This window comes from Phaseolus vulgaris, chromosome 3 (genome assembly GCF_051622355.1).
Source record: "Phaseolus vulgaris cultivar YP4 chromosome 3, ASM5162235v1, whole genome shotgun sequence".
In the NCBI taxonomy this organism is placed as follows: Eukaryota; Viridiplantae; Streptophyta; class Magnoliopsida; order Fabales; family Fabaceae; genus Phaseolus; species Phaseolus vulgaris.
In genome coordinates this window covers 32,754,086-32,771,053 of record NC_143500.1, presented here as the reverse complement: position 1 = coordinate 32,771,053, position 16,968 = coordinate 32,754,086, and the positions used below count along the sequence as shown (strand labels likewise).

General features: G+C 28.7%; 1 protein-coding gene and 1 non-coding gene across 2 annotated transcripts; both read left to right on the top strand.

The window, feature by feature from the left end:
- The first annotated feature begins 672 nt into the window (after positions 1 to 672).
- LOC137808845 (U2 spliceosomal RNA) lies at positions 673 to 868 on the top strand. Its single transcript, XR_011080744.2, has one exon. It is a non-coding gene; the product is annotated as a U2 spliceosomal RNA (small nuclear RNA).
- A 10,216-nt stretch (positions 869 to 11,084) lies between these two features.
- CIPK1 (CBL-interacting protein kinase 1) lies at positions 11,085 to 15,509 on the top strand. The gene is made up of 12 exons (XM_068607527.2): positions 11,085 to 11,808; positions 11,937 to 11,999; positions 13,437 to 13,508; positions 13,646 to 13,753; positions 13,847 to 13,927; positions 14,009 to 14,188; positions 14,284 to 14,490; positions 14,566 to 14,667; positions 14,814 to 14,930; positions 15,014 to 15,076; positions 15,157 to 15,231; positions 15,308 to 15,509. Exons 1-12 carry the CDS (start codon positions 11,659 to 11,661, stop codon positions 15,353 to 15,355), a joined length of 1,266 nt encoding a protein of 421 aa, XP_068463628.1. The 5' UTR covers positions 11,085 to 11,658; the 3' UTR covers positions 15,356 to 15,509.
- The last annotated feature ends 1,459 nt before the right edge of the window (positions 15,510 to 16,968 follow it).

Sequence of the window (16,968 nt, the reverse complement as noted above, 5' to 3'; positions counted from 1 at the left end):
AATTATTTTTCCTTAATGTCGGAAAAGAGGATTTTTTATTTATTTGGATTAATAGAAAAGAGAGTTAAAATAAATAAATTGTATAAACAATATTTTATGATAGTTCAAAACTGTAAATTTAATAGATTTTTTAAAGATAAAATTATTTATTATTGCTAAAAATATATTATATTAAAGTAGTTTTTAAAAAATCAAAGCATAAACAAATAATTTCCTTGGTTGGTTACTGTCTCCTAAAATTTAAACTATGTAGAGGCCTAAATGAGAATGAAGAGTGCTCCGAAGCAGTAATCTCACCTTTAATTGAAGAGTTCTGTTATGAGGTTTAGTTTGAATTTATTACAGTAGTCTTTGGAAAGTGCATGCTTAATTTTGTCCATGTATCTAATCATCACTTTCATAGTTGTGTTGTGTAAGGTTAATATATATGTATCTCAAACCACGAAAACTATGATGTTGGATCGTATTCGTGCTTTATAATTAACAAATACTCAAGTTCATTGTTTGATTTTTTTTTCCTGTTAATTGCTTACTTTGTAGCATGCAAAATCAGCATTATTCCACATACCTGGCGTGGCGTAAAACTGCAATGAGTAGTCCCACATTGCTAAGGTGATACATGAATTACTGTATAACTTATTATAAAACGGGCTTGACTAGAATTGAATACTCATACCTTTCTCGGCCTTTTGGCTAAGATCAAGTGTAGTATCTGTTCTTATCAGTTTAATATCTGATATGTGGGTTATTAATCCACACGATATTAAATTAAATTTTTAAAGGGGAGATTCCAATACAATAGCTTGCTATTGGGGATCTCATGTGTCGCTCAAGTCTTGCACTATAGCTTGAGCCTGGCACACCCTACCAATTAAGTTAAAGGAATTCAGAACTTTTACATTACGCCTTTTAAATAATTATTTTGTTTTAACTGAATTTTTTTTAATGTTTTTCCATTTTGAAATTTGACCTTAATTATTATGGATAATGTCTTTAGATTCTTAAAATTGATACATATTTTGATTATAGCAAGTGAAAAGCCTCCAATAAATTACTAATTAGGGCAATATAGAGTATTAAAAAGGGATAATAGACATTCCTTGTATATTAACCGTTCCAATTTTTAGGAGGGTTTCTAGAATTTGAAACTAATGCATAAAGATTTATGGTTAGGGAGGATCATTTAAGGCCATTGTAGGAATCACATTGTTTCTTGATCCAAGGGAAAGATCTAAGGTCTAGGAAAGAATAAAGTACCAATCCCTAACGTAAAGACATAAAACATAACCACCACAAAATTCAAAAATCAGTAATCAATAAACCATCTACAGAAAGGAAATCAAAATTTACTCCTGAATGACAAGTCTCACAAAGAAAACAAATTATCTTTCATGTTAAAAAGAACATTGTTTGGTCAATTTTTTATTTTTTATTTTAGTGTTTGTGAGAGAAATTTAGGAGGGAAAAATAGTTTTTTTCTATTATTTTTTTTTTCTTATTTTAAAGAGATTGTTATGCACACTAAATAATTAGAAAGGTATATGAACTTATATAGATAGAAAACCTATAAATTTGTACACTGTCTCTACTAAAACCTCATAAACCATGTAAATGTAAAAGTATTACTTTAAATAAAATTTTATATAAAAAGTAAAAATTTGAAATTTTTAGATTCTTATTTATATTCTAATATTTGTAATTTGGGTCAATATTGGACTCTTTGATATGATTGAGGCTCAAACTTAATTTAGCTTTATATAGTTCCGATGTTTCAACTCAATATATTAATATATTTGGATTAACTTGACTTGATCAATATGAATATTGAACTTGATTCAATATGAACTTGATTTAACATCCATTTAGTTTGATCTGGATCTGAGTTAATTTTGTTTGATTTGGACTTAAACTAATTTAGCTTGATCGAGTTTGAGTCTAAATTGTTTTGATTCCAACGATCCAAGCTATCTTGGTAGATTTGAGCAAAACTTAATTTGGTTTCGATCAAGTTAGGCGTGACTTGCTCTTAATCAAATTAGGATCCACTTAGGCATAACCTAACTTGATTAAACGTAGTTTGACTCCAACTTTGATGGGTGTAAACTTGTCCCTTCTCGACTTGACCTGGATTCGAGCTGACTAAACTTATTCTTAACCCAAGCTGACTTAATTTGATTTGGGCTTGGACAAACTTGGGATCGACTCGACTTGACTTTGTATTCATCAACCTAGACTTCACATAGTCTTGATCGAACTAGGACTGACCTGAACTTTGCCAAACTTGACTAAATATAGGTTGATCCCAACTCGACCCGGTCTAACCTGGATCTAGACAAACTCAACTCGATTTGAGAGTGTAGGTTAACTTAGTTTAACGGTAACTTAGACTAACTCAGTTCGATTTTCCATGAATCTCATTTGGTGTTATCTTACTTAGTATTTTATAACTTAATTTTTTTTTACAAATAAAAATAGAAAAATATTTAAAAATTTTGAAAAAAAAATCATATTGATCAAGATCTACTACAAAAATATTATCAATATTGATATTTTCAATTTTTTAACAATTATTTATATTTATATAATTTTTTAAATTTTATGGTAATTAAAATATTTTATTACAAAAATTAAAGTTTACTAAATTGAAATTATTTTATTCAAACAAAATATTTTAAAAAATGGAACAGTTAAAATGATATCAATTTAAATTCAATATATTAAAAAATCTTTAAAATTGTAAAAAAATTATCCAAAAATAATATAATTTATTTTATAAATTAAATCATCAAAAGAAAAGAAAATTACAAAAGTGTATAATCTCCAACAAATTCAAAATTATATTCTCTCTAAAAAAAACTACAAAAGTATGTAGTTTCAAATTCAAAATTTTACTCTAAAAAACTATAAAACTATAGTTCCATGAAACTCAAGGTTTTACTCTCTATAACTTTGTTGTGAGTGTCCCCAGTATCTCCTTAATATAGGCTCCAACTTGCAACTCTGGATGGCAAGGTTGGCTTCATTGGCCACCACATGTTCACTGTAACACCATTCCAACTCATACAATGGTGCAGTAAAAGTAAAAGAGGATATTTTAATCATGCAAAATATCCTTTAACAATCTTTTGAAATTATTTTAATAAAAGATAAATTTATTAGTAAATAATATAAAAAAATATTAAAATAATAATATTAAAGGTTATAATATAGTTATATAAAAAGTTTAAATTATCAATTATTACTCTCTAATATTTTGCTATTAACATTTAAGTGAAGCCCAAGCCCATAATCATAGACTCATAGTGCAGGTAATAATGACCCATCATCACATTCAAAATGCTTTCACAGAATTAAGACCACATTAAAACTTTTTCATTCTTCAAAACTTATCATTTTTAAACTGGCGAACAATATTTTTGATGTGTAACAATTCCACTTTTGTTGTATTCCACATTCTTTAGTTAACACATTGGCACATCTTCCTCGTTTTAATTAAGGTTTTCAAACCATTTTTCTGATAGAAAAGAACATCACTACCGACTTTTGGATTTTTTTTATACTTTTTGGATGTGGTCCGTGACATACAATGAGATTGCAGAAAATGTGATAAAACTAATTCACATCTTTTGTTGTGTGCTTCTTGCTTTCTTCTTACACCTTGGATGGTGGGATGGAGACTGATGTTGACAGCATAAATAGTTTGTCATATGTAAAACAAGTATCATGAACTTTTAAATTTATTTTAAATTTCCTTCCAATTTTTTATTAAGACTTTTTACTATTAATAGAATGCATTAATGGTAATCAATTTATGTAATTACTGAATAATATTAAATAGAAATTAATTTAAAAACAAAAAATAAATAATTATTATATTATTAAATTTGTTACTATTTAATAAATTAAAAAATTATTGATATTTAAAATATTTTTTAATATTAATGAAAATTTATAACTTAATTTATAAGTATTTAATTAGTTATTAATTAGTTTAAATTTTAAAGTTGGTAATTCAATATTTGATAGTTAATTAAATATTAATTTAAAAACTATTATAATGTTTTTATTAATAAAAATTATTTTTAAATATTAATAATTTTTTAACTTATAAAATGGTATTTAATTTAGTTAATAAAATATATGATTTTTTATTATTTTTAAAATTATTTCTTATTTAATATTTTTTTTATAATAGTGGTGTATTAAATTTGTCCTGAGTAATTTTTATTTATATAAACTAAAAAGGTATGTTAATTTATAATATTACGTATAAGACGTTTTTATTAAAATAAATTAAAAGAAATTTTAGTGAAATAGGCATGTCTTTAAATCCGTGTTGTTGGACTGATATCTTGTCAAAACTAATTATTTTGTAACTTAATTAAGTGATTGTGTTGGACTGAGATTTTGTTTTAATGAGGAATATCAAAATATAAATAGAAAGTAAATGAAAACGAATAATAAAATAGGAACAAATAATGAAAATATGCTATTTAGATTAATAGAAATAAAAAGAAAGTAAATGATTTTTTTTCCTACAAGTCGGGAAAAAAGATTTTTTTTTTATTTGGATTAATATAAAAGAGAGTTCAAATAAATAAATTGTATGAAAAATATTTTATGATAGTTCAAAACTGTAACTTTACTATATTCTTTAAACATAAAATTATTTATTATTGTTAAAAATGATATTTAATTAAAGTAGTTTTTTTAAAATTAAAGCATAAACAAATCATTTCATTCCCATTTTATTCTATCCTGATGGAGATTTTTTTTTTCTGTTGGCGTTCAAACTAAAATAATTTCCTCATTCTTATTTTTTATTTTCAAATACACTACAATAATGAAGTATTTTTATCATATTCATTTTATTCATGTTTCTTTATACTCTATTATAAAAAAACAAATATAAGAGGAGTTGAGTGATAAAACTATATATAATGGACAAATAGATTGATAAAATATATAACTTAGTTTTATGCTTAAATTTCTTTAATTATTTTATGGGTAAAAGTTACTTGTTAATATGTTAATTTTGTTAATGAATTACCTATTTCTTTCTTCTTCCACTTTTACTATAAAGCAAATCTTATTATCTTCATTTTTATTTTGATATATAAGTGATCCTTCTTAATCTCCTAATTGACAGTTATAATCAATGAGAATTTAATATGAAAATAAATTAATAAAATATTAGGGTCCATTTAAAATATAAATATTTGTGAAAGAGTATGAGAAGAAGAATATGATTTGTGTCTTGAACCAGTTGACCCATCATCCACGAGTTGGGTTCCGGCCATAGAGAGATTTTTTTTGGTTTTTTACACCTAATATAATATATAAATTTGAACTATGTTAACTCATTGAACAAAATAACAAAAATATAATAGTTTCTATTTAAGAAGTCAACTTTTAAGTCTAAAGTCAATCCGTCATAGTGAAATTTGCACCCACTTCTATATTGTGAACTCATGCGTAAAACAACATATTATGGGTGATTCGATTATGGTCAGATAGCGGGTGACCTAATAAACTCAACATATTAGTGAGTAAACTTTAAGCTTAACTCAACCTCATAAAACCAGGCTTATGAAGTGAAATTTGCACGTACTTATATATTGTGAAATGTCTTAATTTCTATTCGATATGAATTCTTCGTTGAAGGTAAGTTTGACATTCTATTTTTTTATTCTCAGACTTTTGTATAGATTGTTGGCTTAAAGAAACCATGAATATCTATATGTCCCATACTAATAATTAATTAATTTATATACATATATTGTTAATATAAATTTATAAAAATATATAAAATTGAAAAAAGCAACTAACCCCTTGTTAGTAGGCATTGATAAATTTACATATTGATTTGTTTTCTTGTGTATTTTAAATTTTTTTTTATTATGAATTGAGTGTTATAATTAAATAATATTGATTATGAGTTGCTTAATATTTTCTAACATGGAATAAGCAGTAAGAATGGTATAGAAGAAATGTATATATTTTTACTTTACCAAACCCGTTGCCAGATACGTACATACATGTGCTTTTGGCTTATCCTTTGTTTGTGTCTAAGCACGGAAATATTGAGGAGAGACGGGCAAAAAAAGTGTAGGGATTGGGTATTGAAAAGTGAAAAAATACATAAAATAAGAAAATATTTATTGAGTTAAACTTAAAGTTGATTTCTCAATATGATATCAAAGTCATTTAGAGTTTATATTAGTAAAAATTGTAGAAACTAATTGAAAGAAATAACTAAAGGCAAAAGGTTGTAGCAACTGATTAAACGTAATTGAAATTGTTGAACTGATCTTATTAATTTGATTTACTTCAATAATATATATAATAAAATTACAATTACTGGAAGCTATAAAATAGGAATACTAACTGCCCTATAAACTGACCATTAATGTAATAATAACGGTATAATAGTTTAAGAGTAATAAAATAAGAATTAATAATAATAAAATAAGAATTAATAATCAACATCCTTCCTTAATTCTGATTTGGAAGAACCTTCATGTCCAACATATCTCTTAACTTGATGAAAATCATATTCTGATATGCAGTATTCCAAAATATTTGATCATGTTCTTCCCAACTTGGTATCGCAGGAAGTGATATCGAATATCAATGTGTTTATTTGATGAAAAACTGGATTCTCTACAAGATTAATTGCAGAGACATTGTCAACATAAATCTTAATTGGAATATTTAGATTAAAACCAATTTGAGTCATGATATTATTTTTCTCAATCGCCATCAATTTTTTATTCATAGCCTCTTGCCATTTGGGGGTGTTGAATGGCATCTACAAGTCTCACAGGTTCTGATTCTGCAAGAAAAGCAAAGTGAACTAAATCTCCATTGTCATCAACTTCATCATCAAGATTTACTTCACAATCTTGAAGGTGTACAGGTTGTCGTTGCTGTCTTCTTGGTCGCTCTATCATAGTTGCAATTGGAGTTGCAACTTCAGGTTGAACTGTAGGTGCTTCAAGAGTGACTCCATCTTCCACATCATCATTCAAAACATAAATATATCGTTGTTTTGAATCCATTTCAGTTGCTGCATTCCATTGCCATTCCTCATCTTCGGCAAATGTAACATCATGACTAACAATCACCTTCTTTGTCATTGAATTGTACAGTTTGTATCCCCCATGCTTATATCCAACGAAAATGGTCTTCACTGCCTTATCATCCAACTTCGATCTTGCTGCCTTGGGGACATGAGCATAAGTAATTGACCCAAATACCTTCAAGTGTTGCACATTAGGTTTGAATCCACTCCATGCCTCAATCGGAGTTGTGTTAGGAGCACTCCGAGTGGGTGATCTGTTTATCAAATATACCGCACATGTTACGGCCTCAACCCAAAAATAATTTGGCATACCTTTTGCTTTAAGCATGCTTCTCGCCATGCCCATGATTGTTTTATTCTTTCTTTCAGCAACTCCATTGTGTTGAGGTGTGTAGGGACAGGTTATGTTATGCTGCAACCCAAGTTCTTCACAATGCCTCTTGAACTCATTAGACTTGTACTCACCTCCTCCATCACTACGCACCATCTTAATTTTTCTGTCACTCTGTCTTTCAACAAATGCTTTAAATATTTTAAAGTAGTGGAATACCTCATCCTTTGCTTTTCAATAGATAAATCTAGGTTTTCCTTGAAAAATCATCAATAAAGGTTAAAAAATATTTATTACCTCCAACTGATGATATGTTCATCGGGCCACAAACATCTGTATGAACAAGCTCCAAAGGAAATTTTGCACGCCAAGGCTCCTTAACAAATGGTATCCTGTGATTCTTTCCAAAAATAAGTCTTACACAAATGATCAGGGTGATGAATATGGGGTAAACCATTCACTAAATAAATTTCGTTTGGAGAGATTTTCCAAACTCTGAAAATTTAAGTGCCCAAAGCGTAAATGCCACAACCACGATTCATTATTGACTATTGCATTCAAGCACTTAAAATCACCCATATGCAAATCTACTGGAAACATGCGGTTTTTTGATAAAAAGGTTTTAAGAATCAAACTACCTTTTTTTTATCAAAAATTTATAATTTATTTTCAACTATGTGCATCACGTAATCCTTTCCAGCTAACTTTCCCATACTCAACAAATTACTTTTCATATCACGTACATAGAAAACATCATAGATGTACCTGTGATCACCATTGTTCAATGTGATAAGAATTCGCCATTTTCTAGTCACCTTAACGAACCTGCCATCACCGAATTTCAGTTTTGTGAGAAATGCGTCATCCAAATCTGCAAACAACTCCTTCTTACCACACATATGATTTGTGCAATCGGTATCCAAATACCAAGTCTTATTGTTTGGAGTTTCATTTGATGTGGCTGCCATTAGTACTGCATGATCCTTTTCATCTTGTGCGTGATTACTATCTTCTTGAGCACAATTGGCAGCATGATTATCACCTTTTGATCTGCACTCATTTGCATAATGGCCGCGTTTATGGTAGTTATAACACTCCACATTTGATTTATTATAAATGCCTCATCGTCCTCCGCGACCGTGTCCTCCGCACCAATAGTTATTTGAACTTGGATTGTGATTGGAACCAAAGTTGTTTTGCTCAGCGCCTCCATGATTCTGGCCACCACAACCTTTGCTGGAATAAGTATCATGTTTATGATAGGAGCTACCAATTGAGAGGCTTGTGCTTGTAGAGCCTGCTCAATTGGTTTTTCAATCTTATTGTCATTCATCCGCTGCTCATGCGCTCGTAGAGAACCAGATAATAACCTTACTGTCATTTTTGAAATGTCATTGGCCTCTTCAATTGCGGCAACAACATGTTCAAATCTGGGAGTTAAAGATCTCAAAATCTTTTCCACCTTTGACCATTGGTCTTCATCTGATTTGTCAAGGCAAAAACTTTATTTATATAAACATCAATAGTCTCTGTGGTTTCCATCTGCAACAATTCATATTGGCGTCTTAGGGTTTGAAGACGCACCCTCTTGATCTTGTCATCACCTTTATAATTGGTTTACAAAATGATCCAAGTTTCACTTGCAGTTGTTGCTCCTTTTATCTGCTCAAATATCTCGTTATTCATCCCTTGATGAATGAGATACAAAGCCTTATTGTCCTTCTTCCTCTGATCACGATGCGCTACTCGTTGCGCCTCAGTTGCATTAGCCGCTAATGCAGACACTCCACTCTCAACGACATCCATAACTCATGATAATCAAACAAAACTCTCATTTGTACACACCACTGATTGTAATTTTTTCATCAAGAATAGGGACTGATAATTGGGTAGAATTCATGATAGCAGACTGGCTCTTGATACTAGTTGTAGGAACTAATTGAAGGAAATAACAAAAGGCAAAAGGTTGTAGCAACTGATTGAACGTAATTGCAAAAGATTGCAAAATTGCTGAACTGATCTTATTCATTTGATTTACTTCAATAATATATATAATAAAATTAAAATTACTGGAAGCTATAAAATAGATATTAATCGCCCTATAAACTGACCATTAATGCAATAATAACGGTATCATAGTTTAAGAGTAATAAAATCAGAATTAATAACCAACAAAAAATTTGTAAATTAAGTCAACTGCTATCTAACCATTCATATTATATAGTCTCACGCACGAGTTAACAGATTTCAACGCGAAGAACTGTATTGAAGATCTCACATCGATTAGAGATAAAAATATTTCATAGTATATAAGTGAGTACAAACTTCATTTTATAAGTTGATTTTTTAAGATTGAGTTAGACTTAATGTTTTAAAATCGAAGAAGTTGAAGTTTGATGTATTTTTAATTTATTTATGTTTTGTTGATATCTTATATACTTTTATTAAATACTTCATATTTATAAATAGTATATGTTAATGAGTGTATATATATAAAATAACTGATAGCCTTGTGTTAATATTAAAGTTTTTATATTTTAAAAAAAAAAAATTAAATTTAAACAAATCACTTTCAATTTTCAAGTAAATAAAAAAATATCTTTTGAATATTAAAACTGTTATAACTTTTATTTATTAAACATTATTTTAATATTGTAAAAATTTATTTTATCAACCCAATAAATTGTAAGTAGTCTAATGAATGAATATTGTAATACATCTTATTTCAATATCTGTAAATAATTTAATTATTCATATTATTCGGATCCGTTAGCATTCATTAAAGAAAATATAAGATTATTTTCAAGAGACAATTACATCTAACTCAAAAACCCCTTAATAATCTTTTTTATAATCAACCAAACTTTTTTTTATCAGCAATAATCAACCAAACTAATATAAATAGATCACAAGACTTAATTTAATTAATGTAACTTCGTTTAAAGAACATTCAGATTAAGGTATTAGTTAATAAAATCAGCCAAATAATTGAAATAATTAAATATTCATAATTAAATAAATTATTTAAGAAACAATTATAACTAAAACTCCTAAAAATCAAGAGAGGACAAGACACAAAAATGTGTTCTAATTTAAAATGTCTCCAACATCTCTTGACTATACCTTTCTAGTTTTTCTATCTTACCCAAAACATGTTTTTCCTTTATGGTCCAATTCATCATTTTTTATATCTCAAAATTAATTTACACCTTACACCAAACTGGAAATTCAACCACAAAAGAAAGAGGACAACAACAAAGTGACAGAATGAAAAATTAAAAATTTCATATCAGAATTATGTTCAAATTTTAAATCATATAGTTAAATAGAAGTATTCGTTGTTAAAGCTAAAACATGCATTCACAATGATTTGAGAGTGACTGTACAACCTAACAAGACAGTAAATTAGATTACAACAAACCAAACCTAACAAGACAGTAAATTAGATTACAACAAACCAAACCTAACAAAATTTTTATGGTTAAAAGAATGAATGGCTGAGAATTGCAAGAAACATATTCTACATATTTTACGTGCAGGGCATCACTTGCTGTTTCTTTTGTTTCTTAAGTAACAAAACCAACACTCAAGGATTTAAAAAATAATAAAAAAGGCAAATAATTAACATCCTCTTGAATTATTATAATATAAAACACTAATCATTGCTAAGGAAAATGTTTCCATGAGAAATTATGGAAAAGGATATATAAAATTGACAAAATATTAATTATTACTTATTATAGTAGAAATTTGCATAAAATTCCATTCAGAGTCTATACCTGACTAATAATAAATTTGTAATTCAATATTAAATTAATTAGTTTTCAAAGTATATAAATCAGTGTGAATTGTGAAGTTTGTAGAAAGCAATGGGTGGAAAAGTGAAGCGTGAGTGTGATGCTAAAGCATAATCACCCAGTAGATAACTTGTTTGGCTAATTCACGCATTTGAAATCTTCTTTTCGGTTTTTGTACTGTTGGGGAAATCTAACGAAATCATCCTTAATTGTGTCGTCCACTTTGTCGTAAGGTAGTTAAGAAAAACTAAAAAGGAGCGACGAAATTGGCACTTGCCTCTCCAGAAAGCAACAAGATTGGTTGTTTCCTTCCTATTTCTTTCTTTTGGATTGTTTTTGTGGTGAAGAAGAGAAGTTAGAGCAATCTTTGCAGAAAAGGATTTTGCAAAAACAAGAAGAAGAAGAAGAAGAAGAAGAAGAAGAAGCAGAAGAAGAAGAAAGAAAGAATGCGACTTGGGAAATACGAGTTGGGTAGGACCCTTGGTGAAGGCAACTTTGGTAAAGTCAAGTTCGCTAAGCATACTGATTCTGGTCAACCTTTTGCTGTTAAGATCATTGAGAAGAACAAGATCATCCATCTCAACATTACCAACCAGGTCTCTCTCTCTCTCTTGCTTTTCTCTTTCTTCATTCAGATTTCTGTCAAAACTCATCTTCACTCATCTTCATTCAAATGCACCATAACATCATAAGATAACTTGAGTCTCTCTGGTGAAAATTGCAGATAAAGAGGGAGATAGCCACCTTAAAGCTCCTCAGACATCCCAACGTTGTCAGATTAAACGAGGTACTTTTTCAATTGAAAAAACAATATCCGAATCCCAGGTTATTGCATTCACTAATCTTATGGAAGCTTATATGCCACTTTTGCAAATTCCAATTCACATCTGAATGCATAAGAAAACTAAATTATTATTTTCCCTGCAAAATTAACTGATTTTTTTTGTGGACGGAATCTTTTTAAGAATAAGTTTGTAGTGTTTTTAAATTAATTAAGGAGAATTAACAAAAGGATAAAAGAAGATGGATATAGAGAGAAAAGTTAAAATGTTAGTGTAGTTAACTTTTTTTGTAGTGAGTAATTACTATTGGGTCTCACATGCAAATCCAATTCCGGATCTGACAGGTAACCTACGTCTGGCATTGGATCTGATATATATTACAACGAAAACTTAACCATATGTGCACTGTGTTTTAGCAGAATGAACAATGAACATTTGAAGTGATGCAGAATTTTGTTCTTTCACGATGACTTTTGAACACCTATAACTGCATAGCAGCGTTATTAGGTCATAATGATGTAAAAAACATAATCCATAAATTCTGACCTGTAAATTAGGTTTATTGATGTCAGTAGGTGACATGTCAGAGTTACTTTTTGTAGGAAAAAACAAAAAACTATTAGTATAGCACATGCTTTTGTTTGGATAAACAAAGGAATTAATTTTAAAAAAATTAAAATCATACATAATTTAAATTTAAAAAACTTAAAAAGTGTAATTAATAAACATATTAGATTAATTTTTTTACAATAACTTTTTACCTCTCTTTACCTCACTCCCATGTCATACTGTGTGTATGTATATATTTAATTTAATGTTAATTGCACTGAACACTCATGGCAACCCTAGGTTATTACATGTGTTTATCTCTCTACCATTTTCCTACTACCTTTTTATTGAATCAATTATTATGCATAGTTGAGTTCATGAATGGGTTTTGTTGATGTTGAACTGAGTGAGTTCCTACCATTCTGATATCACATACATTAATTAAATGGCACGGACGGTGACAAATAGTTTTATTTCATTTTTCTATATTCATTCAGAGTTTGACAGATAAATTATTAGAATATGTATGATAAATAATAATAAAGTATTATTAATTTCTTTAAAACTTATTATTTATCACAATTGTGAAAATGTCCACAATTAAGAAAATATTGCATGAGACGTGATTAAGTACGTCATGAGCACATATTTGATTCAAACCCGATGGTCCCACCATATGCGTATAAATTTTGTTCCCTATTTTATTGCTTCTGTTTCTCTTGATAAAAAGGTTATGGGTTGAACCCTTAACATTAAAGTAAGCTACTGCGTTTTATTTATTTATTTATTTATGTATTTGGTAGAGTAATCTTTACTCTGGAACTTACAATTGTCGCATGCATTTCTATCATTGATGCTTCTAATTATGATAGGCAATTATTATAATCACGCAGGTCTTGGCTAGCAAAACAAGAATTTATATGGTACTTGAGTACGTGAATGGAGGGGAGTTATTTGACATAATTGTAAGACTAAGTTACTTTGTTATTGATTTTGGGATTCAGAGTTAAAAATTTATAGTGGTGTAAAAATGCTTCATGGTAACATGTTTCCTCTTGTGATTTATGACCAATGGCATTTGATGAATTAATTGTATTCATAGGCATCCAAAGCTAAACGTTCGGAAGGTGAAGGTAGAAAGCTGTTCCAACAGTTGATTGATGGGCTGAGCTACTGCCACAGTAAAGGTGTCTTCCACAGGGATCTCAAGGTTCTTTTTCTCCCTTTTCAACTTCAAAAAATTGCATCACATAGTTATCTTTTGTCTTGCATTTTTTACACAAGTGCTGCTATGTCCTTGCAGCTTGAGAATGTACTGGTGGATAACAAAGGAAACTTGAAAATAACTGATTTTGGTCTTAGTGCTTTACCCCAGCATCTTAGGGTAAGATGTTACTATGCTTTCAACCACTTTGGGTAAAGCATATCATTTTTGTTACTTGCTTAACCATGTGAAAATTTTCAGGAAGATGGATTGCTGCATACAACTTGTGGAAGTCCCAATTATGTTGCACCTGAGGTTCTTGCTAATAAGGGCTATGATGGTGCAACATCAGATGCATGGTCATGTGGTGTTTTGTTATATGTAATCCTAACAGGATGCCTTCCTTTTGATGATAGAAATATGGTAGTTCTCTATCAGAAGGTATATTCATATTCTGCTACAATGTTCTTTCACATAGTTAGTATATTCGTTTCATAGATGAATTCACACTTTTTTGTCTGCGAGGGATAATATAGATTTTCAAAGGAGATGTTCAGATACCAAAATGGCTATCACCAGGTGCCCAAAACTTGATAAAGAGGATTCTTGATCCCAACCCTGAAAAACGGATAACAATAGCTGGGATCAAAGAAGATCCGTGGTTTAAGAAGGGCTATGTTCCAGCAAATCCTGAAGATGAGGATGTATATGTTGACAATGAAGCCTTTTACATCCATGAAGAGGTATTATACTTTCACCCTTTCACCCTCTCTTTTTTGTTTTTCTCTTGTAATCTAAAACTATTCCCGTGGTGATAGCCAAATGAAGCAGAAGATTCAGGATCACCGACCCTTCTCAATGCATTTCAGTTGATAGGGATGTCTTCATGCCTAGACCTCTCTGGCTTCTTTGAAAAAGAGGTGAGCATGAATTTCAGGATCACCAACCCTTCTCAATGCATTTCAATTTCTACATTACAAATCTTGTGCACAACTTTCCTGTCTTTAAACAGTCACCATCTACTTAAAAAATTTAAGTTTTATGCACAATGTGGTTTGATTAACAGGATGTCTCTGAGAGAAAGATAAGATTTACATCGAATCTTTCAGTTAAAGATCTGATTGAGAGGATTGAGGACACTGTGACAGAAATGGAATTTATAGTCCAGAGGAAAAATGGCAAAGTATGTTGGTTAAGACTGCTTTTATTTCTGACAATCTTGCAAATGAACTGAAATTAAATAACATTAACAATTTAATATTTCAGTTGAAAGTGAGTTGGGAGAACAAGGTGCAGAAAACTGTCGGATGCCTTTCAGTGACAGTAGAGGTATGCATGTTTAGAATGAGCTAATCTTTACATATAGTTTGTTAATGCTAAGAAAAGTAACCTTATTTCAAATATAACAGGTGTTTGAAATAAGCCTATCATTGTACGTGGTAGAACTAAGGAAGTCTTGTGGAGATGCTTCTGTATATAAACAGGTATTTTGTCTGTACTCTTTTTCTCTATTCATCTGCTGAAATCAGAGACTGATGTTTTCTTCTTCATGTGGTACAGTTATGCAACAAATTATTGAATGATTTGGGTGTTCCCTCAGCCAAGTAGATGGCAGATAATATGTACAGAGGTGGTACAAAAATCAATTGTAAAATGCATTCCTATAGTTACTAAGAGAAAGAAAAATGCACAGATGTTAGATACGGCTGCACTTTTGAGTTGAGCAATTCATCAAACGGATGAAGTGGCAAACATTCATAAACTTGACTCTTCTCCTTTGTTCTTTTGTGATTTATTTAAGTAATTCTTAAAATTTATTATCAACAATGAAAATAAAAATAAGTTCAAAATTAAACACAATAAAACTAAATATATTTAAACTAAAAAATATTTCTGATTTCTATAATTATTTAACAAATTAATTAATTTATTGTCTTTTGGAAAACTATTTTTTAGATAAAAATTTATATTAAAATTTCCTCATTTTATTTTTATCGTGATTAAGGATCTTTTACAAGTCCTTTTTAACTGAGAGGTCTTTCCCATAACATTTTTTAGTATAATGTTGTTTTCACGATTTCATTTAATCACAAAAGTTTCATCTTTAAAATATTTCAATTCAAAACAAATAATTTCATATTAATTTTATTTCACTCTTTTTTTCTCCCATAGTTTCATATATAATAATAATAATATTATTATAAACAATAGAATTTAAATTATATCAAAAGAACAAAATTGAATACAACTAACAACAATAAAATATAAATTAAACAATAAATAAATAAATAAAATAACCAAATTTATTATATATATATATATAAATAAATTCTATATATAATAAAAATAAATTTACCATAAAATATTACACCATTTAAAAAAAAATCATACTGATCAAATTTAGATATTAACAACACAGTATTTGTTTTTTTATTAAAAAAACATAACTTGATACCCAAAAATAACTATAATAATGAATATTATTTAACAATATCATTACAAAATTGAGTAATTTGATCACTATCTCGTTAATCCTTTTAAGTAATGCCCAATTAAGAGTTTTTATATTAATTTAAACTATGCTTGATTGATATTAGTATAACAAGACGTCAACTTAATTCCCCCTCCTAAAAATATTAACTTGTTGATTAATTAATTTTACATACACACACACATATATATATATATATATATTTAAAACTTTTAACTCATATCTCACATAAAAAAAAGTGTTGAACAAAAATAAATTTCACTTAACTTATTTTAACATAAAAAAATTATATATAAAGTTTAATTTTCTCCCAAAATTTCATATATAACAATATTATTATTAAACAACATGATTTAAATTATAGCAAAACAACAAATTTAAATATAATTAATAAAAAAAATTAATTTCAGAAAAACAAGAATAAGCATTTATAACATAGTAACAATAATTCAACTTCATTAAAATAATAACAATAATTTTAATCTATAACAAAAAAAAAATAAACTTTTTTTCCTGTCATCAAGCGAGGATAAATTAAATTTTTTGATACAAATTAGTAAATGAATAGTTACATTACAATGTCTATCAAGACAGTTTAATGCGATTGAAAAATGAGTATGGTTGTATTTTGACTATTAAAAACATCCCTACTCCCAAGGGCACACTAAGAGAAAGAGATTATAAAGTAAATGTTTTCTCACTATTATTGTTACAAGAAACATGTGAAGTG